Raw genomic sequence first — 24,527 nt, 5'->3', positions numbered from 1 at the left:
GACTCTACATACATTTATTCTTGCACAAATACAAATAAAATAAAATTTAGAAGCACTTATCCACATGTCTTAGTTTGGGTTTTACTGCTATGAAGCAGTATCATGAGCAATGTAATTCTTATAAAGGATAACATTTAATTGAAGCTGGCTTACAGTTCCAAAGATTCAGTCCAGTATCATCATGGCAGGAAATATGGCATCATCCAGGCAGGCATGACACTGGAGAAGGAGCTGGGAGTTCTACATCTTCATCTGAAGGGTGCTAGAAGACTGACTTCCACATAGTTAGGATGAGTGTCTCATTGCCTACTCCCACAGTGACATTTCTTCCAACAAGGCCCCACCTCCTAATTGTGCCACTCCCTGGGCCAAGAATATTCAAACCACCACAACACATATGAGAAAGGATATGCAGTATTTATATTTCTGAGTATGAGTTACCTTCTATAATAAAATATGTTACTGTTCCATTACTTTTCCGGCAAATTTCACCATTTCATTTTGCTTTATGGTTAAACAAAATTCTATTGTACAATATGTACCACATTTTCATTATCCATTCATCTGTTTGTAGACATTTATGCTAATTCTATTTATGTTCTAACATGAATAATACAACAATAAACATGTATATACAAATGTCTGTGAGAATCAAGACCCTTACTCCACAATAACTAATTAAACTATACACAATGAAAGCAAGACAGTTTATTTTTGTTTCAGCAAAACAAGATACTAGCTTTAAAAAAAAGAAATTAAAGAAAAGGCTGGCTTGATAGGTGAGGTCTCACTCTTAGACCATGTAGCTGTTGTTCTAAGGGAAGGTACTAGATTTCTGTTTCATGGCATTCATCTCTTTAACAATTAAATTTTCCTTCTCAGCATTCACCTTATCTACAACACTGAACAAGTTTTCATCAAATGCCACATTTTTTCATGTTTTTCTGCTTTATGTCTTTTTTTCTCACTACAGCAGTGGCAATAACCATGACAGAGCCAGAAAGCTATCTTGCTTGGAACTTTTTCCAATTTGTTGTGGAACAGTGTTTTTGATGATCTAAATTTTAAGATCATGTCTTTTCTTCCCCTCTGCCTGGGTACTTTGGAGAATTACAACCTTCTTGATTCTCTAGCATAGTTACCACCCCAATTTTACCATATTCCTAATGGCTCAAGATTCCCCTCTGCATCTTGATATATGGGCTCAGTCATGTAGTGGAGCTAATTTTTTAACCTTAAGATATACTTAAAGCAACTGTACAAACACGCCAGCTTCTAGAGAAGACAGGAGTTCAGGCTTCTGTTTATCTCTAATTCTCTGTAGACATTTATGCTAATTCTATTTCTGTACTAATGTGAATAATGCAACAATAAACATGTATATACAAGTGTCTGTGAGAATCAAGACCCTTATTCCACAATAACTAATTAAGGAAACTATACACAATGAGCTTTAAATCAGATATAAGACAATATATCACATTGTCTTAGTTAGGGTTTCATTGCTGTGAAGAGACACCATGACCAAAACAACTCTTAAAAAAGATTAACATTTAATTGGGGCTGGCTTATAGTTTCAGAGCTTCAGTCCATTATCATCAAGGCAGGAAACATGGTAGTGTCCTGGCAGATATGGGTCTGGAGGAGCCAAGAGTTCTACATTTTGATCTAAAGGCAGCAGCAGGCAGACTTTCTTCCACAAGCAGCAGGAGGAGAATGTCTCACACTGGCCAGACTTGAGCATACATATGAGACCTCAGAGCCCCACCTCCACAGTGCCACACTTCCTCCAAGAAGGCTACACTTCCTAATAGTGCCACTTACCATGGGCCAAGCATATTCTAACTAACACAGACACATACATTTTATTAAAATATGAACTGTTGGAGTGCTGTTTTCGGTCACTGTGTAAAGAAGTGTTTCTATCCTTCTTTGCCTGCCTAAGGCATGTTCTGATTGATTAAAATAAAAGGCCTATGGCCTATAGCAAAATGCAGAATAGTAAGGTGGGATTTCCAGACAGAGAGAAGAACTCTGGAAAAGAGAATGGCATGGAGGATTCAGCCAGCTAGACCCAGAGGAAGAAGCAGGCCAGGAAGGAAGGAGAGGTAACTAACCAGCCATATGGCAGAACTTGCATTACTAATAAATGGGATAATTGAGGAGTTAGTGGAAACACTGCCTATCTATAAGGCCAGAAGCTTATAAATAAATATAGTCTTCTTGTCATTATTCCGGAACTGGGATGGGCATAGAAAGGCTCATGGTTTCAATGAACCATGATGCTTCCCTTCTGTTTTAGTATAGAAAACTATTTATATTTTTAATACAAGATTTTCTGAGATGAAACTATAGTTTGGAGAATAGTCTGCTCTTTGTTTCTTTTTTGTTTTCCTTTTATTTAAAATATATTTTTTCTCAAATAATATATCCTGATTATGATTTGACCCCCCTCTATTCCTCCCAGTTCCTTTTCCCTTCCCCTCCCATTTAGATCCATCCCTTTTGTCTCTCATTTAAAAAAAACAGCCTTCTAAGATATAACAACTAAACATAATAAAATTTAACAATGTAAAATAAAAGTCATCACATTGAGGCTAGACAAAGCAAACCAACAGAAGGAAAAAACCCCAAGAACAGGCCTTATAGCCTTTAATATTTTGTTGTTGTTGTTCTGTGGTTTTAACATTTTAACAGTGTAACATAGAGAGGTTCTTTTCTGACCTTGACTTTTAGCCAAGAGTCAGAGACTTTCCTTCTGATTTTTTTTTTAAAAACATTTTAACAATGTAACAGAGACAGGTTCTTTTCTAGCCTTGACTTTTAGACAAGAGTCAGAGACTTTCACAGGCTCAGAAATCCCATAAAATACTAAACTGGAAGCCATAATATATATGCAGATGACCCATGCAGTGCATACCCATGCAGGCCCTGTGTATGCTGCTTCCATACAGTTGGAATTCCCGAAAAGAGGCCTTGGTGTCATTACATGAAAATGTGAAGGTAAAGTCTAAGTTGCAATGGAGGCCAGAGAATGTTAGAGACACCAGGATCATTGACGTGCACTTCCAAAAGCATTGAGACATGTTGAAGAAACAAAACCTAAGAATTTAGGGAGTAAAAGGAGCTGAGAAGCAAACAAAAGGCACAAAGAGTCTATTTAGTGACACAATTCCATCAAATATCTAAAGGCTAGAAAATGATATGGATACAAGTACTGGAGGAATTTCTACCACTAAAAGTCAAGGCCAGAAAAGAACCTCTCTATGTTACATTGTTAAAATGTTAAAAACCACAGAATAACAACAAAATATTAAAAGCTACAAGAGAAAATTGTCAGCTTACATACAAAGTGAAATTCCATTAGAATAACAGCATCTTGGTAGACATTCCAAAAACCCAGAACAGTAAGAAATAATATAAACAGTATGAGTAAATAAATGACTAATAGGATTAGTATATTCAGGTGAATTCTCTTGTTTGTTTTCTTTGAGAATATTTTTTTACTAATTACTTAAGAAATTCATATGTGTTTTGAACACATTTACTAACCTTTCCTCAGATTCCAGAGAGTTAAATTTTGAAATCAGTGGTGAAATACATACATTCCAAGATAAGCACAAATTAGAGCAACTAATGATCACTCACCAAGTATTGTAGAAGATACTTAAAAGAATTTTACATATAGAGGAAGAATATAGTCACAAACACAAGTGCTCAAGGAAGAATAAACTTTAGGAACAAATAGATAACAAGCAAAAACAAGAAAAGAATCAAAGATGTTCAACAGGGCAAACAAGTTCCTAAAATTAAAAAAAAAATTAAAAAGGAGAAAGAAAAGATTTGAGTAACATAAACAATGAAAAATACTACCAGGATCAGTGACTATATCTCTGTAATAACCCGCAAAGTTCAGTATGTCAGGTTTCCAACTAAAAGATACACACTAGCTGACTGGATTGAAAGACAAGTTACAGTTGTTTCTGGTTTGCAAGAGACACAGCACACTGGCAAAAGCACAGAATTAAAGTAAAAACATGGTAAGAGATATAACAAGCATGCATTATGAAGACAACCAGGATTAACAATATGCATATCTGATGAAGTAGATTTCACACCAAAATTACTCAGAAGAAATAACGTTCACAGAACATTTAATCAAAGAACCAGTTGATCAAGATGATGTAATGATAGATAGATAGACAGACAGACATATATGTACCATTTTGATACAAACAATTCCATAAAGCACCACTGAGCATGAAATGGCAGTTGTAACAGAAGAAAATTCAATATCCTACTCAGAGCAATAGATACATTATCCAGGCTACACAGGAAGGAAATTTAAAGTTACTTTGAATAAAATTAAAATGCAAATATAATCTACCTTATTCTTTGAAATACAGGATGGCATTTTCAATACAAACACTTACCATTAAAATCTCCCACATTAAAAAAAATCAGATAGGGTTGGAGAGATAGCTCAGCAGTTAGAAACACTGATTGCTCTTCAGAAGACCTTGGTTCAATTCTCAACACCCACACTGTCTGTAAACCCAGCTCTAGAGGATGGCATCTCACAGTCTGTAAATCCAGTTCCAGAGGATCCAACACCCTCACACAGACATATATGCAGGCAAAAATCCAATGCATATAAAATAAGAATAAATAGATTATGGCTGCAGAGATGGCTCAGCAGTTAAGAACACTGGCTGCTCTTCCAGAGGTCCTGAGTTCAATTCCCAGCAACCACATGGTGGCTCATAACGATCTGATGCCCTCTTCTGGCATGTAGGTGTACATGCAGACAGATCACTCATAGATTAAATAAATCTAAAAAAGTAGTGGTCATAAATAAATAAATAAATAATATTTTAAAATCAGACAAAACTTATAGTCTAATGATATAGTTCAGATTCTTATAACCAGAGGAAAAATGCCAAGCACAAAATTAGCAGACAGAAAGAAATAATAATGATTAAAGGAGAAATGAATGAAATGGAGACTGACTAAAAGAATAATTAGAAGGAGTTAATGAAATAGAGTTGGTTACTATAAAAGACAAATTCTTTGTAGAACTAAGGAAAATGACAGAATACCAAAATTATTAAAATTAAATGGTGAAAAGAAGAACATTACAACAGTTAACCATAAAATTCAGTAGCTTTACTAGGTAATACTTTGAAAACATGTATTCCAGTAAGTAGGAACATCTAGAAGAAACTGACCAATTTTTAGATACAGTACTTAGCATAATGCACAAACAACTTAGACTTACATCAAACAATGAAACTGAAGCATCAATAAAAAGTTGCAAAGTTAAGAAAATGCATAGATAAAGTGATTCAATGCTGACCTTTACCAGAAATTTGCATTTGCTCTTCAAATTATTTCATAAAATAAAAAAGGAAAATTTCATTAAATTTGTTAGATAATGTCATTATTACTGATTCAAAAATTAGTAAAGAACACACACCACCAACAAAAACATCATCTAATTTTTCTATTGAATATAGACACAAAAAATCTCAATAAAATATGTGCATACTGAATAAAACATCATATTTTACAACTACCTGGGAAGGAACTAGAGAGAAGGCTCAGTTAAGAACACATACTACTCTTGTAGAGGATCTGAGTTCGGTTCCCAGCACCCAGGTAGGGTGGCTCACACTTCCTGCAATGCCAGTTCCAGAGTATCTGATGCTTTTTTTTCTAGCCTATTATGCATAGTCAGGCATGTGCAAATAGTTATTCGTATGTATACACATTAACAAATAATTTTATAATCTTTTTAAAAAATACATAGGGCATATACCTCCTAATCTGCCTAGTTCCCACCACATAGAAGTAAGAGCCCACCAGGCACAAACAACTCAACCTGAACCTCCCAATCTGCCCAGCTTCCTGCATGAGAAAGAAGAGAAAAGCTAGGTCCTAACTACTGCAACCAGACACCTTTGTTGCTTCAGTCCCTGGGGATTACCAATAAGGGATCTTGCACCCTGAATATCCTGCCCTTGCTTCTATACTCCAGCTCCTGATGATGACTGGCAAGCCCTACCTAGACAATCATCCCCAGGCCCACATTCTCATTCATTCAATTAACTGCAAATGCATAAATCTTGTCACAAAAACAAAAAGAAAAAATCCACATAAAAATCCAAGACATGTCTCCTCTAAAAATTGCTAATTCCTTAATAATGGAACCCAATGAGAATGGACTTGAAGATCTTCCAAACAAGAAATTCAAAACAGTGTCTAAACTGGTTTCAGAAAACTCAAAGACTAAAAAAAGAGAGAGATGAATGAAATAAGGAACCTAATATATGATATGAAAATATAGTTAAATAAAACACAGAATTATTGAATAAAAACTAAACTAAAATGATGCAAAAAGTGAAAAAGCCAAATAAAACTCTTCATGAAAGACCTTACCAATAGACTGGATCATGAGGAAATCAAGGCTGAAAGACAATGTAGAAAAATTGTACCACTTTAAAATTCAGTGATAAGGTCATCTACATCTACCTCCCACGAACAAAAGAAAGGAAAGCACTTGAATACCATGAAAAGACCTAACTTTCAGAGTATAGGCATGGGAAAAGGAGAATTATCGCATCAAAGGCACAGATTCTATTTTTCAGAAAAATTGCATTATAAAACTGTTTACACAGTTGCCCATCCTGGTGCCTCCAGAACTCCAAACAGATATGACAAGAAAAGAAACTCCATGACATTATAATTAAAACATTAAAATCAGAATAAAGAAAGAATATTGAAGACTGCAAGAAAAAGTCAAATCACTTATAAAGGCAAAATAACACTTGGTTGATTATCTGACAGAAATTTCAAACTCAAACGATCATGGAAAGATTTGTTTCAAGTTCTCAAAGAACATTACTCTCAACCAAGAATATTATATCCAGCAAAACTATTAAAATTAATAGAGAAATAAAATTTTCTACAAGAACAAATGAAAAGTATTTATGGCCACTAAGCCAACTCTATGGAGCATACTGAAAGTATTATTTGAGTCAAAAGAGAATAAATACAACCAAGAGAAAAATAAACAATACCAGGACAGTAGATCAAAAGATGTCAAGAATCACCACAAATAAACAAAATGGCAATAATGCACATCTCTTAATAAGAATTCTGTATAGTGGGACTTTTGATTTCTTTTAAAACCACAGAAACATTATAGGAATATATTTCTGTTTTAATTCCAGGTCTGGGATACGGGGCTGCTTTGGAGCAAATGACAACACTTTGCCTCACGCTCTAGCAGGAGCATGATTTTCCAGCTGCAGAGTTTGTACAGGTGTGTGACATTTGGAATTCTGGAGACTTTTCAGAGGATATATAAATACTAGAGTCCTGCTAGAAGGGGCTGGTTGCACATTTTGTACTGGTTTCCATTGGTTGCTGTTTGGTGTGGTTTGTCAAGTAGTTGTGTGCAAAGAGATGAAAAGAAGAAATCAGATATCCTTAAAACAAAAATCAAACTTGCCCCAAGGAACTCAACACTCCTAATGAGCAGGACATAGTCTAATAATATCATTGCACCCTTTCCTCCCCGATTTTACTCTGGGATTTCTTTCTCTCTCCCCTCTATCCTTCTCTTCTACCTAGTGTTAGGGTAGAGCAAGTAAAGGGGTAGAGAAGGTGGAAGAAAACAGAACCCACAAAGTAGCCAAAGTCTAGCTACAATTCTGAATATTAATGGACTTAATTTCCCAATAAAGACACAGAGCAAAAGACTGGATTAGAAAATATGATCTATCTTTTCTGTCTCTAAGAAACACACTTTACTATCAAATACATTAACTTGAGCAAGAAAGGATGAAAAGGGTACTCCAAACAAATGAATGTAAAATACAAACATGTGTAGCAATTCTAACAGTTGACAAAACAGACTTCAAACTTAAGTTAGTCAAAAGGGACAAGGAAGATCACTTCATACTCATTAGATGAACAATCCACTAAGAAGTTATTACAATTATCAATGTATATGCACCAAAACAGGTGTAATTCATTTCATAAAAGAATCATTATTATATGTAAAACCACAGATAACTTCAATATGGGACACATGCATGACCCAATCTCACCAATAGACACGTAAAAATAAGTGGACAAACACTAGAGTTGAATGATACCATAAATCAATATGGACTTAACATATCTACAGAACATTCCAATAAAATGAGAAAGAATACATATTTTCCCAGAAAGCTAAGGAACTTTCTCTAAAGCCAACCATTATCAGGAAACACAGTAAGTCTCAACAAGTACAGGAAAACTGAGCTGACATCCTGCATTCTGACCATAAAAGAGTAAAGCTAGATACCAACTGCAATAGTAGTGATTACAGAGGATACACAAAGATATAGAGACTACACAATATGCTGCCAAGGGGAAAAATAAAAATTTAAAATTCCTGGAAATATATGAAAATGAAAGTACAACATACCCAAATCTATGGGCTACAATGATAGCAGTTCTAAGAGAATGTTTATAGTACAGTATCTACTTGAAAAAAATATTAGAGACCTCAAATTAATAACTCAATGATGCAACTGAAGGTTTGGAAAAACAAGAATGACAACAAAGTAGATATGAAAAGAAACTAAAATGAGGACTGAAATTAATCAAATAGATATGAAAACCAACAGAAAGAATCAAGAAACGAAGAGTTCTTTGAAAAGATGGACTGGACTAAAAAACCTTTAGCCAAATTAACTAAAAGAAAAAGAAATATGACTCAAATCAATAAAATTAAAACTGAAAAGCAAGATTTTACAAAAGACACTGAGAAAATTTATAGAATCATAAGGACACACTTTAAAATTTTGTATCCCACTAAACTGGAAGATAAAAAAGAAATAGTTGAATTTCTAGATGCATATACCCTACCAAACTTATCATCTCCAAATGCTTGGGATGAATGAAAGGATCAGTCCTGCTGTTTCAAACCTGCAGGATTTTCATGACACAGGCCAACAACAGAATAACCAGGAGAAGTCCCAATGACAATCTAATATTAATGTCAGAGAAGCCAAAGATATAGAACCATACCAATGACTCATTGCTATGAACATTTGCAAATAAAGATGTGTGGACAGAGCTATATTGTGGGACACACTGTGACATACTACAGCTTCCAGGATGAGATGCTTCCTTTGCTTTGTTATTATTATTGTTGGTGGTGGTGGTGGTGATGGGAATATACACTCTAAAAAGACTCTATATCCTACTATGGACGACTTTACATGAATGCTTATTGCTGCATTATTCACAATAGCAAGAAAATTGAAACAGCCTAGAAGTCCTTCAATAGTAAATTGATAAAAACATGATTCATATACACAATTGAATTATATTTAGCTACAGATAAAATTGAATCATGAAAGTTTGCAAGAAAATGGACAAAACTACAAAATATATTAAGCAAGGCTATAAAGACTCAAATAAAAAAATCATATATTCTTTCTCATTTGCCGATCTTAATTTTTTATTTGTATATATGTAAATAAGGAGGTGTGAGAGTAAGTATAGGTGGCAGGGGCTGGGGAAGGAGGGAAAATACAAAAGTACTAAAATACACGTCGGAAAATGGGAATGGGGAGGCAGGGGGGAAGAAACAACAAAAAAAATTTTGTTTGGAAACTGGTATAAGGAAGCCTAATATTTATATGCTAATAAAGTAATTGCTGAAGTCTGTGACAAAATATTGTCCTCCAAATTATATTGCAGCACTTTATAACATATTAAGGTTTTATTGTGTGTTTTGTTTTACATTTAAGCATAAAAAAACTACTGATTTTTTTTAAAAATAGAGCCTCAAACAGAAAGGAGAGATAAAATACTGCATTTTGATATGCAGCAGCCTGACGGAGGTAACAACCAGATTGGTGTAGTTAATAAAAGGAAACCTTAAAGTATAATTTTATATTTTAGTTTTGTAGCTATGGCAAGAGTTGTTTACATACTTTTCTAGTAGCTACATTGGGAAACGTAAAAAGATGCAGGCAATTGGATAAAACTAGAAAAAATTCATCCTAAGTGAGGTAACCCAGATGTGGAAAGACAAACATGGTTATGTACTCACTTATAAATAGATATTGGCTATAAACTAAAGCATAACCATGCTATAGTCCACAGACCTAGAGAAGCTAAGTAACAAGGAGGGCTCAAGAGGGGATGCATAAATCTCCCTGGGAAGGGAAAATAAAATAGATATCACAGGAGGACTGGGAGTGCATTGGGGTGGAAAAAGGAAGAATCAGGTGGGAGGAAGACAGAAGGAGAGAATACTGGGAGAGACAACTAGAATTGGTGGGGGGAATCTCAGAGATATACCTAGTGCAATAGAAAACTCCCAGGAATCTATGAGGGCAACCCCAGCTTAGACTCCTAGCAATGTGGGATATGGAGCCTGAACTGGTCATCTCCTGTAACCAGAGAAGACTTCCAGTGAAGGGATTGTGACGCTACAACCACAAAACACATGACTACAATTTGTCCTGCCTACAAGATGTGCTGAGATAAAGGTGGCTCAGAAATTGTGGGATTGGCCAACCAATGACTGGTTCAAAGGAAGGAGTCCACCCCCTGACAGTGCCTAGAGAGCCAGATCCCAGAGGCTGAATAGCCCAGAGACCAACATAGAACCAAACATGACTGGGGGAAAAACTCAATGAAATGATTCCTGATGCTACTCTGCTATACTCATAGATTGGTGCCTGGTCCAGTTGTCATCAGAGAGGCTTCATCTAGCAACTGGTGGAAACAGATACAAAGATCCATATCCAAACATTATATGGAACTTGGGAAGCCTGCAGAAGAGTGGAAGGAAGGATTATAAAATGCCAGGGGAGTCAAGGATACCAGGAGAACACAACCCAGAGAATCAACTAAGCAGGGCCAATAGAGGCTCATAGAGACCGAAGCAGCAACCGGGGAGCTTGTAGGGGTCTGACCTAGGCCCTCTGCTTATATGTTATGGTTGTGTAGCTTGGTGTTCTTGTGGGATTCCTAACGTGGGAACAGGGACTATCTCTGACTCTTTGGCCTGTTTGAGGGATCCATTTCTGTAGAGAATCTCTTATTTACTGTATGGAAGCATCACCTATCAATAAAAAGCCTATAGCTAAGGCAAGATTAGAAAGCGAAACATTTGGCAGAGAAAGATAGTATTCTGGGAAATAATCAGGCATGGAAGATTCACCCTGAACAATAAAGGAGATGGTCACATGAAACTGAGGAGAGGTAACTAACCATGTGGCATGACTTAGAATAGAATAAATAGGTAATTAAGTTATGAGCTAGTCACAGAACAAGCCAAAGCTTTTGGCCTAGGCATTTATTCATCAAATATTAAGCCTCAGAGTTGTTACTTCCGGGAACAAAGAGGCTAAGTGGAAAAGCTCATAGCTATACTTCTCCTCCTATTGGGTTGTCTCATCCAGCCTTAATCTGAGGGGAAGTACCTAGGCCTACTGTAATCTGATATTCATGGGAGGCCTGCTCTTTCTGAAGACAACCAGAGAAGGAGTGGATGGGGGAGGAGAGATGGAGAAGGGACTGGGAAGAGAGAAGGGAGGGAAAACTGTGGTCAGGATATAATATACGAAAGAAGAATAAGTAAAAGAATTTTTTAAAAATGAAAGTAAAAACATCTCAGTGTCTTAGTATATGTCTATAATCTCAGAACTCAAGAGGTTGACGCAAATTTGAGACTAACATGGGCTATATGACAGTCTCCTACCACAAAAAATTAAGCAAATAAACCAAATTTAAATAGCAAAAAGAAACTAAAATATTAATTCTAATATTTTAAACAAATATATTCAAAATATTCTTCATGCAATCACAACTAAAATATGTAACTTTAATTTTTTTCAAATCCTATTTTTAATGATGGTTCTTAAATGCTTTAACCTTCCTTCTAGCCCACCACCCATCAGAGTTAGTGGGAAAGAAAGGATACAGGAGTGGGGGAAGTGGACCTGTTTAGAAATGTTCTTTGGAGCAACTCCCATCTGTGTCTTCTGGAAATCAGTTCAGTTCACAGGTTAGTAGGCGGCAGCAGCTCATCCACTTGCAAACACTTCATGGATACAACAGCAGTCCAATTCCGTAGAGTCGGGATAGCAAACAAGCATCAGCAGCTGTGACACTACCTAGCAGGGACAGCCAGGCCTCAGCCTTAGCCTCAGCAAACTGAAGATCAGTGAAGATTCGAGACCCACAAGCATTGCACAGCTAGCCCTATAAGGAAGCCTAGCTTAGCCCCTGTCCATTGAGTCCTTGTTATACTCTCTCCAAGCATCAAGTATCCTCCTTGGGTCTTGTCTCGGCACATGTCTGTCTTAGCTTACATCACTCTGCCAATCAGCCCTAATCAATGGAAATGGCTAGAAACTGTAGCATACCACCAGAATTTTTTTGGTTTGTTTTTCCTTTATAGAGTCCCAACAAATGCAGCTCAACTATGAAGTGTAAAGCAGACCAATACATGTGTGTTATTAGCAAAGAATCCTTCATCATGTTTGCTTTCATGTGCTTCCAACATCCTCTCTCCTGTGTCTGCTTCAGCTAAATGTTCCTTCACAAGTCTGCCTTAGCCTTTCACCTGAGTTCACTTCAGCTAAATGTTCCTTCATGTGTTTGCCCCAGCAAAACACCATCCAACCAACTTTCCAAAGAACTCTTAAGTTTCCATTTTAAAAATATTTAAGTGTTTATACTATACGTTTAAATTCTGGTTTTTAGTTAACATTCATAATATATCTTAATTTAGATATCAAATTTTCCATGACTAAATTTTTAAAAATTATAAAAACAAAAGAAAAGTGAACTAGAGAAAATATTTCCTATGGACAACATGAAATGTAATCCTACCATTGGTCATAACAGAAAATCAATACTTTATATTATCATAGTTTTAAAATTAAAACTTAAATATAAATTGAGAATCTAATTCTCACTTGTACTAACCACAGTTCAAACACTTATATATAGTCCTTAAGTCTAATCACTACCATACTAGTCGGTTGCAGAGCAGATCTTTTAAAACAATATGAAAATACCTCTTGTACTTCAAGGGGAAATAACAATAACTGTGTAGGTAGTTCAGAGACTGCAAGAGGGAACCAAGAAAGAGGAAGCGGCCTTCTGCTGTTATACAGAATCTGAATAAACCACAATATTGACAGCTTATAAATAATTGTGTCATCACTTATCATTTAATTAAATACACCAAACTTATATGGTCACTCCCCAACTCCTCTCTATTACAATTCCCAAGTAAACCCAAGTTACCATTTCCAGTTCCTCTTGTCAGTCTTTCTATAACATCTGTATCTATCTTGCAAAAATATTAAATAATATTCTCTTTTCATATGCCAGTGAAACCTCAAATAACATCTCTAATATACTTGCCTTTTCTTTCAAACTCAGTGACACCACTCATGGTTTCACACTTCATTATAATTGCTATAAAAATGTTCTGTTTTTCTATTTGAGTTTTTCCATGTACACCTGCACAGGCCTATTAAAATTAACTTTTTAAAAACATCATTTTCATTGACTTTTCTATTAAAACATGTACTGGCTCTTATATGTGTTCAAAACAAAATTCACATCATTCTAATATTTTTCACCTTTCCATTATTTTGATGCCAAATTAAACTTATTTTTATTCTCTAACTATACAATACATTAATTTCCTATCTCCTCCTGTCAAGTATGATTTATTTAAAGGCCAAGGTAACATATATATCATTCTGCTCAAATGAGCTTCAATATGTCATATGAGTTTTGCACAATATGCAGTAAATAACTGTTCATTTGAAATAAGTGCAATATCCAACTTATAATTTGTGCCCACATCTGATTCCACAATAGCAACATAAAGACAAAGTTATCATATTCTATTCAGGATCCATGCTTACTGTTCAAGTAGGTTTTTTTTATTATATTGACTGGTAAACACCAGACCTACAGAAGTAGATCTACATAAAACACACACACATACACACATGAGCATATGTCCTTTTATGGTATACATGTACATGTGCACACGCACATGCACACACACACACACGCACACACACACACACACACACATTATTTCTGTGGGGGTAAAAATCAAATTCTTCATACTGACTAGGCAAATTTTCTACTACTGCACTATATCCTCAATTAAAGGCCAATATACTTTTACTTCATGATTAATATGATCAATACAGCCCTTAGGAACATACTTGCTTTTAAGGTATTTTGTTACTGATTTTTCTAGTTACTGAAATAAACCAATAATTAAAGAAACTCAAAATGATAACATTGAAACCTGCAGTATTAAAAAGGAGTGATCAGGAGAGATGGTTCAGCAATTAAGAGCACTGACTTCTCTTGCTGGGCACCCAGGTTCAATTCCCAGCACCAAAATGGTAGCTCACAACTGTCTATAACTCCAATTCCAGGAGACCTGACACCATCACACAGACATACATGCAGGCAAAACACCAATGAACATAAAATAAAAATAATTTTTTAAAAAAGTTAAATGGCTGGTGCCTTGTCACCCTGCTGTAATTTTAAAAGGAGCGATAACAAGTTTATATCACCAACAATGGAAATTAACATTCTTACCTTCAAAACACAAAGTGGTCCTTCAACATTTTGCTATAAAACATGTTAAAATAGAAATAATTTTAAAAACTTAGTTCAATAAAACTTTATGAGGACATGCACAAATAAAATCTGCTATCTTTAAAAAAAGTAGCATTTGTCCATTGAAATTTCTCAAAGTAGGGGAAATATAATTTGTGCTTTTATTGGACAGAAATTGCTTTAAGAAATTAAAGAAATAAGACCACAGCATTAATTTATGTTCATGTTTAAAAATTTACTTTATTTTCATGGCTTGTGTATTTAGCTCATCCTTGACAGACTTTATTTGCCAAACACACACAAAAAATAGTGGTCTATTTAGGAACTTTCAAATGAATAACACTTTTGAAATATATCTTATGAATACAAATAGTTTCAACACAAACATGGAAAACTGTCAAATGAGTAGACAAAATAAAATTTAAGCATTTCTCTGATTTATAAAAGTATGTCTACTTTTCATTTCCACTAAATGAGTTCAACCATTTTGAAAATATTTGCGAGTATCTGTGGGTGTGTATAAATACCAACATACACATAACAAAGGAACATTTCATAGTGGCAAATTTTTAGTGCATTTCCAAAGTTTGTCATCCATAGACACCTACATGCAAATGCTACTGGACTAGTACACTAGAACAAATAAGAAAGTATTAGCAGAACTCCCTGGCAAAAACTTTTTAAATAGAAATAATGAAACACAAATTCACTTTTCAATTGAATAGCATAAAAATAATCTCATTTATGCCTTGAATCATATATATACACAGTATTATTTAAGCTCAGAAAATAGCTTCTTACTGTACATACAGAGCTATAGTATACACTCAGTAAATGCTAGCACTGGAAGAAAATGTGCCATGAGAAAAAATGTTGAAGGGATAGTCACAGGAAAAATATCTATCCATTAAACAAACAGAAAATGAAAGGTATACTAGGAATGGAATGCATAGGCAAGAAGCTGGACTGTAGAAACAGTAAGCAGAAGCTAACAGAAACCAATTAAGTTGGAACAAAGCAACCAGTTATGATAGAGGAGAATGAATCTTAAAAGTTGCAGACAGGAGAGGGGAAAAATTCTCTTCTTCTTTTGTGAAGCTATATATAGAATTGTCAGTCATAGTCAAAACCAGCTGGAATGTGAGTTGGCTAAACTATAATATGAAACATGCACAGACTTTGCTAAAACTACTTCACAGGGCTGCTCTGAACAAAAATAAAAGATGTGAGTTATGAAAACATTCCACAAACTAAAAATGCTCTACTCTCTGTACAAGAGTTTACATAATATTGACATTCAATCTTTCAATTTCTTTCAGTTCTGGAAAACTATAAACAATGTTCTCTTCAGATCACAAAGGCTATCATCACCCTCTGCTCTTTTATCAGATTTTGAAAGAATCAAAGGCTCCACAGTCACACCGAGAAGCCCGATGTTAGAAACAGAACAAGGATGTTGACAGACTGATCAAATGAAGAGGTATATAGATAAGACATGCGCAGTGTTTCCACTTCTGGTTTTTTCTCACAACGATTTGAGAGAGAAAATTATTCAGGGTAAGGAATAAAGAGACCCTTTCCTGTTTCACTATAAACCTCACAACACTTTATTGACTGAATACCAATATGGCTGAATTATCCTTATTTTTCCCTAACAACAAAACTTAGTATGTAAAAAGAGCATATGAAGTCATTAAAATGTGCTGAAACATATACTTTTACGTAAGTGTTGAAAGCCGTATGAGAAGAGTCGTCTAAGGAGTGTTAGTCATGTGCATACACATTAATCAGTAAACAAGACACTGAGGTTTAGTGAGATGAGTATGTTCAAGACAACCTCTCCAATACCGCAGAGCACAAACTGGACCCTGAGTCTCTTTCATATCCAAGTCTCAGATGGCAATTCTACAATACAGCCTCATTTAACACCAGCAAAAGATACCAGAAATATCAACAATAACAACAGGAAACATAGTTCTCTTTGCTATTTTGTCTTGTTAGTTTTAACATCATTTAAGAAAATATTCTGGCACTGAATATTTATATTCAACTTTCTGCAGTGTTCTCAACATTTCCTCCTCTCCTAAGTGTTGGTGATTGTACAAGAACAATTCGATATAGCAGAAGAAAAAGTATTCACAAACAAAAGTACTGAGCAGTAAAGTCTATTAACATCACAAAAACAGAAAGCCAGACATTATAAGTTAATAAAAGAAGATGGGGCACTCTATAAAACAGGAATGCAAAAGTAATATTTAAGTTTGACCAAGACATTAACTACTAAATTGAGGAAATAAAGTGAACACAAGGACACAATCAGCAAAATTTTGACTGGATGTGGCAGATTCTACACAAACAGAAATTATTTTCAATGAATAAATTCTTAAGATTAACAGGGAAATGGAACATATAGATTAAAATATATTTTAGAACATTAATATACTAAACCAGGTAGCATTTATGTGACAACATTGTTTAAAACGTGGAATTTAACTGATATAACAAAACTAAACTGTTTTGTAATGGACTCAATGTAGTATAAAGGTCAGTAATACATATTTATGAATAAACTAATATCTGGTACTCCTTCAAAATAATACTAAAAAAGGGAAGAGCATAAAGACAATTAAGACGACTTGTAGATTTAAATTGATGAAGGCAAGTGCAAAGTATATATTCATTGTTATATTATTTAATTTACTTTACATACAAAACAAGAACATATAATTGTTTGGGGCGCCCCAATAAATTTGAAAGAAAAAAAAAAACAAACTTATCCAGACTCTAGAGAGCTGAAAAGATGACAGAAGCAATCTAACCTAAACCAACTACTTTAGAAATAAAAAGAAAAAATTAAGGCTCAGCTAGGTTAAGAGACTTGCTCACAGTCAGAGAACTCATCAGTTCCAGACTCAAGATGAGAACTGGAATCCCTAAATTGGTAGTCCAGAGATGCGCTCCTTTGCAAAGCAGCAAGAAACAACTGCAGGCAAGCAACGCAAGCACTCCTTCCAGAACATTCTCACATCTGAGTGTGATTTTTTTTTTTTTTTTTAAAAGTGAGCCACAGGGCAGGCAGAGAACAGGCAGAGTCGGTTCATACCAAAAACGGGGTGCCGGTCACCGTGATAAGATCTGTCTCTTTCTGAGACCCATGGCTTCCTGTTGGATGGGAGAATCCAAACTGAGTTTCTTCCTCGTGCCCAAAGAAGTCAGATTCGGGGTGCACGCTCCACTCGGCTTTGGCTGGGGTCAGTAGCTCGGAGACACTGTTTTCACAAAGGGTGCTGGAGGGAGTCAGAGCTTCCGTGTCCACGGTTAACTTATTGCTGGGTGTCAAAGCCTGGGTCTCCAGGCTTGAGTTTTTCAGAGCCAAGGAGCCAAAGAGCCCCACGTTCCCAGCGGAGACATCGTCCATGTCTAAGGGGCTGTGCTGATAACCGGCCACCGAGGTTCCGAAGAAGAGAGAGGTATCCAGACTCTGGGGAAGGTCACTGGGGGGGCCCCCTCAAGGCCCGGGGGTCCACCGCTTGCCCTAAGGAATGGTTGCTATTATTACTGTCGGCAGGGAGACTTCCTGCGAGGGTCGAGTTCACAGAGGCCACATCAATAGTCAAGATGCCAGAGTTGACCAAGGCCGTGTCCAGCACCGCAGCCGAACTGTGGCCAGGCACATCCGAGAAGAGAGACACGAGCTCGGCACCACTGAGATCGTTCTGCCCCTGGCTGGTGAGTTCACTGCTGGGTGTGAGAGAGTTGGCAGCTTCGAGCTGGGCCAAGAGGTCCTGGCTGAGGTTGTGCCTTTTGGTCATGTGGGTCTTCATGCTGTGCTTGGACGTGAAGAGTTTGTTACAGGTGGGGACCGGGCAACGGCTTTTCCACGCACCCACGTCCTGCAAGTGCTTCTTGGAGTGGATATAGAGGCTGCTGCGAGCAGAGAACCTGGCGCAGCAGCCTTCCACGGGGCACACGAAAGGCTTCGTGCCCAGGTGGGTTATGCTGTGGCCTTTCAGGTGCTCGGCCCTGGTGAAGGACTTCCCACAGCCCTCTACTGGGCAGGTGAACCTGCGGTCGTCTTCGTGCTTCCTCTTGTGCCTTAAGAGTTTGGACATGCTGGTGAAGTTCCAGCCACAGCCATCGAAGTCACAAAGGAAAGGTCTCTCCCCGGTGTGGCTCCGCAGGTGGATCTTGAGCCGGCAAGCCTTGTCATACTGCTTGCTGCAGCCGGGGAAGGAGCAGGCGAAGAGTTCCTGTTCCCTGAAATGGGCGCGGTTATGAGAAAACAGGGCACTCACAGTAATGAACGTCTTCTTGCAGCCAGAAAACGCACACTGGTAAGGCCTCTCGGGCTCGAAGTGGCTGCGCTGGTGGGTGCTGAGCTTGGCCTGCGTGGGGAAGCTCTCCTCACACACCTCGCATTTGAAGGAGTTCTCCTGCTCGTGCCCCTTCATGTGCGCCTTGAGGTTGTACACGGTGGTGAAGCTCTTGCCACAGCCCTCCACGGGGCAGCCAAATGGCCGCAGTTTGTCGTGCGACTGCAGGTGTCTCTTGAGCTTGTAAGACGTGGTGAAGGTCCAGCCGCAGCCGCTCAGGGGGCACTTGAAGGGCCGCTGGCCCTGGCTACTGCTGTGCGTCAGCAGGTGCACCTTGAGCTGGTGCTTCTTGGCGAAGGTCTGTCCGCACTGCGCCTCCGGGCACAGGTACAGCACCACGCCCGAGCCCGGGACCAGAGGCCCGCGGGGGCTCTGGGCGGCGGCCGGGGCCTCGGCCTCCTCCTCCGGAGGCGCCGGGCCGGCCGCCGGTTCCGCCGGCTCCGCCAGCAGGAGGTCCGGTGGCAGCTCGGGGCAGTCGCCCAGCTGCGCCGCCGCGGCGGCAGCGGCGGGCGGAAAGCCGGCGGCCTGCGGGGCGATCAGTGCCCCCGGCTGCGGCTGCGGCTGCGGCTGCGGGAACGGCGCGACCCCCGGCTCCCAGGCGGGCAGCGGGGGCGTGGTCACGGTGAGGACGCCGTTCTCAAAGCGCAGCAGCAAGTCCTGGTTGTGGATAGTGATGGTGCCCGCGAAGGCCGCCGCTGCCGCCGGGCCCGGGCCCGGGCCCGGGCCGGGGCCGGCCGCGGGAAGGGGGGACGCAGCCGGCACCGCCGACAGGCAGCGGGGGCCCGGCTCGGGCCGGCCCGCTGGGTTCGCACCGCTCTGGCGCCGCTCGGGCCCCGGGCCTGCCTCGGCCTCCTCCCTCCACACAGGCCCTCCGGCCTGCTCCGTGCCCACTGTTTCTACGTCGCCACCCACCGGGTCAAGCAGCAACAGGAAGAAGTCGTCGCTGCGGCTGCCGCCGCTGCCGCCAACGCCGCCGCCGCCTCCTCCGCCGCCGCCGCCTCCTCCTCTGCCGCCGCCTCTGCTGCCGCCGCCGTTGCTGCCGCCAACGCCGCCGCCGCCGCCGCCGCCACCAGCAGCGCCGCCGCCGTTGCCGCCTCCACCGCCGCCGCCGCCGCCGCCTCCACCGCCGCTCCGGTGATCCGGCCTCGGCGCCAACCGGCTCAGGCTCGGGCCCAGGCCCCGTGAGGCCCTCTGGGCCTCTGCGCTCCGCGGCCCCGGCCCGCCATCTTGGGCCCCCCGGAGCAGTAGGAGGCGGCGCGTGGGGGCCTGACAGGCCAGAGAGTCCGGGGCTCGGTGGACCCCGCCGCCACCCGCCGGGCAGCAGCCGGCGCCGCCGCCGCCGCCGCCGCCCTGTGGTGTCCCGCGAGCCGGGAGCAGCCTCGGGATTTCCATCTCGGCGTCGGTGAGGCTCGGCTGGAACCAGAGCCGAGGCGGAGGCGCGACCCCGCCCCCTGCCGCGGGCCCGAACACGTTCCTGAAAGGAAAAAAAAGTGCAATGCGCAGAAACTGGCCCTATCAGATATTAAAACGTATTTAACGCCACAGTGATTTAAATATTCTGGTACCGTGTCTCTGGAACACAAGACACAGCCCAGAGGCAGAGTCTGAGGCGAGTAAATAACTTCCACAGAGTGTGTTACAAAGTAATCAAGGGCTTCCCAAGTCAGGGAGAATGACAGTTCATCCAGGACGCTGCTGAGGCTCCCAGCCACCTAGCCAATGAAAACAACTCGAATCCCTACCTCACCCTGTGTATCAAATAGACCTATCGCGGCCTCTCCCTGAGCTGGGCTTGTTCCCTGGCACTTTGCAGTGTGTTGCAAATTGTTTACTGCTGGGTGGAAACTTTGGACACGATAAACTTATGTTTCCCGCATTAAATACTCTCTGCCTTGACGCTACCGTTTTCTGGTGGAGAAGCCTGCTACACACACACACACACACACACACACACACACACACAGCACACATGCGAGCTCCCAGTAACCTCCAATACTCAGATTTGGTTACCATGAGCCAGGGCCTAGGTAAAGAAGGTCTTTCGCATGGCTAGGATTTTGACCTCCTGGTGCAGGAGTCAAAATAAGAAATGGGGCCAAAGCAGATGGGCACCCTTTGGCCTACAGGTGTAAAACATGGCAACTGAAGGCGGTTGATAATGAAATCTGGGAAATCTAGCCTGCTTCTCATTGCTCCCTGGGCAATGCTGTAGGACACGCATCCCTAAGCAATACAGTTGATACGGAGCTGTGCAGTTGAAAACATACTGCAAGTTTCTTAATGTGGCTTCCTTCTTCCAGGATGTATGATGTGCCAGATCCATCCAAGTGGCTTACTGTGAGGATTTATAGAGCATGAATCCTCGGCATTGTTGACTAGCATTCAGGCATAAGTACATAGGATGGTAATGATATCATGCCACTCGACAGTAAATGGGCAGTGGAGTTCTCCTTTGGTTTGGTTTTTTGTTTTTGTTTGGCTTTTGGGGGGGAGTGGTGGTGGTAGCGGAGGTGGTGATGATGGTGGTGGGTTTTCGGGGGGGGTGGCATTTTTTGCCTTTATTTTGCTATGATATCATGAACATGTTTGTATCTTAATCGTGCAAGACGCATGTGAAGGCCTGTCTGGGGCATATCTCTAATACTAGAATCCCTGGTCAGTGTGTGACTTACACGTATCTCCAGCTTTACAAAACAACGACCACTTTGGCTATTATACTTTGTAGTGTGCTGTTGTCTGAGACACGATGTCACTATGTAGCTCAGGCTGGCCCATCTTGTCTTCTGTGCCATCCTCAATCGCACCTGCAACACGGAAAAATCCTGTTGCCTCATGTACAATAAACGTCAGAATATTTCTTTTCTTCTCGATCTGCTGGTAGTCAACACTCAGGGTTCTATTGCTACAGTTTCATGCTTATGAATCTTTTGGCTGTTCTCTTCTGTACAAGGCAGGGTACAAATTGGACTCCTTTAAGCAGTTTAGGGTCTATTTCCCATTTCGTGGTTGCTGATTTAACTAGTTATAAATATATATATATATATATATATATATATATATATATATATATATGCAAGTGTCTATATGTGCACACTGTAGGTCCCTATATCCTGGCCCAGTTGCCTGAATTCGAACTTGCTGTGTAGTGTATTGTGTGAACAGGAAAGGATCTTGGCAACTGCACAGTCAGATGTTTTTTAAAAAAAATGTTCCTCGTGCATGGTGTCTTTCGTTTTCAAAGGAACCTGTACTAAGAACTAGTTTGTGGACTAAAAGCAGGATCCAGAGAGAAAATAGAGAGCTTGAGGAAGGCTGGGCAGGTGATTGTTGGCACCTGTGACCTGAAACCAGAAAGGAGACTACTGGGGAGACAGGATGTAAGGCTGGATGGAGGTTGAGGGGCAGTAAGGCATTAGGCCCTAAAGGATAACAGGCAACACAGAAGCAAGTTATGCCTGACAAAGCCGTCATTGAATCTAAGCCCAAGCCGGTTAACTTAAAAGGTGAACGCAAACAAAACTATGGAAACAGTTTCTGGGGCCTGAGCCAATAGTTCTGTGGTATCCCACTTGCTAAGCACCCACACTCACATGGGTTTGATCCCTAGGAGAGGAAGACAGAATGAAGGACTGAGGGAGGAAGGGAACGCACACAATGTAGTCTCTGCACCGTCTTCTGAGATCTAAGTGCTTCTGGCCTCTCACAACCAGGTCTTTATTTACATTACGTTTCTGTGAGATATCAAGTGAGGTTCTCTTCATAAGCAAACATCACGTGTGAAAGTCCAGTCTTTTCCACTTGGCTTCTCTGTACAACAATTCCAGTATCTTCACATGGGTGGGCTGGTGGTTTCTATGCTCTCTGTCACATACCATGATCTTCATTTATCTTTTTGAACTAGGGCACTACTAATACAGGTCAAAGCCCTCACTGTCATAATTGCCACACAAAAATAGTGTCAAACAGGGTACTTGATAATGGTGACAACCATGATATCAAAGGCTCTTGGCTATTTGGGGCTCATGTCAATCCTTGTTTAAGCCAGCAGTTCATCCGAAGGTGGTAGGGAAACAAAACATATCCTTTGTGATTCTCATTAGGATTTTTAAATTTAATTTCATTGTTTTACTTATTCACTTTACTCCGTCTCACTGCCCCCTTCTACAACCCTTCCCCAAGATCCCTGCCCCTTCTCCTTGTGGGGGTGGGGTCCCCACTACGTATCCCCTCCCCCCTCAGACTTCAAGTCTCTGTGAAGCTAGGCTCTTCCTCTGCTGCTGAAGCCAGACACCGAAGCACAGCAAGTAGAACATATACCGTGTACAGGCGCAATAGCTTTCGGGGTATCCTCTGCTCCAGTTGTTCAGGACTCTCATGAAGGCCATGGTGCACATCTGCTACGTATGTGAGGAGGCCTAGGTCCAGTCAGTATGCTCTTTGGTTGGTGGTTCAGAGTCTGAGAGCCCCAAGGGTCCAGGATAGTTGACTCTGTTGGTCTTCCTGTAGTTTATGATGGTGTGATAATAGTCCTTTTCAGGATTGAAGGATTGGTTTATCCTCAATTCCCGAGTCTCCTCTTAATAAGATCCCTTGCGTTTAACAGTAGCATTGTGTATGAAACTCTCAAACATGTTTAAAGGTGGATCCTATAATTACTTTTTGAAAATATCTTACGTATATACAGTGTATCTTGAAAATATCCACCCTCAATGCTTCCAGCCACTCCCCTGGGATCCCATCCCACAGGCACATAACATATATCTCCAACCACCTGCATGACCTCTTCTGGGCTTCTTTAAAATGTAGAATACTAGAACTGTTCATATTGCCATGATGCACTTGGGTATGCAACCAGCTACTTGAACCTGGGCAATCTACTGTAAACCACAGGTCTGAAGAACAATGACTCCATCTCCTAACATCCATCGTCTACCAACACGTTTTCTACCAGGATAAGGGGCCTCTTGAAACTTTTCCTCAATATGTGAGGGAAAAGTGACTGACTTGATCTTCTGTATTTTTTTTTTAATTCATCATTTTATTCCTTGACACTTCAAATGATATCCCCCTTCCTGGTCTCCCCTCAACAAACCCCCCACACCCCATCCCCACTCTCCTTTGCCTCCATGAAGGTGCTCCTCCACCCACTCACCTACTCCCACCTCACTGCTCAAGCCTACCCTACACTGGGCCATCAATATTCCAAGGACCAAGGTCCTTCCCTCCTCTTGATGCCAAATAAGGCCATCCTCTGCTACATATGCAGCTGGAGCCATGGGCCCCTCCATGGATACTCTTTGGTTGGTGGTTTTGTCCCTGGGAGCGCTGAGTGGTCCAGTGAGTGGATATTGTGTTTTCTGTATGAGGTTGCCATCCCCTTCAGCTCCTTCAGTCCTTCTCCTAACTCTTCCATTGGGGTCCTCTTGCTCAGTCCGAAGGTTGGCTGGAAGCATCCGCATCTGTGTCGGTCAG

The 24,527-nt window shown here is 40.3% G+C and overlaps 1 protein-coding gene across 1 annotated transcript in view; it reads right to left on the bottom strand.

The window, feature by feature from the left end:
* LOC117694627 (zinc finger X-linked protein ZXDB-like) overlaps window positions 1-20,728 on the bottom strand; it is a 46,985-nt gene extending 26,257 nt beyond the window's left edge. Inside the window, 2 exon segments of the mRNA XM_076918569.1 lie at window positions 154-18,184; window positions 18,186-20,728. Coding sequence (XP_076774684.1) covers window positions 17,780-18,184; window positions 18,186-20,447 — 2,667 coding nt within the window. The 5' untranslated portion in view covers window positions 20,448-20,728 and the 3' untranslated portion in view covers window positions 154-17,779.
* Window positions 20,729-24,527: the final 3,799 nt, after the last annotated feature.

This window comes from Arvicanthis niloticus, chromosome X, assembly GCF_011762505.2.
Source record: "Arvicanthis niloticus isolate mArvNil1 chromosome X, mArvNil1.pat.X, whole genome shotgun sequence".
Classification (NCBI taxonomy): domain Eukaryota; kingdom Metazoa; phylum Chordata; class Mammalia; order Rodentia; family Muridae; genus Arvicanthis; species Arvicanthis niloticus.
Note: the sequence above shows the minus strand (reverse complement) of the source record. Positions and strands in the feature narration are given on the sequence as shown.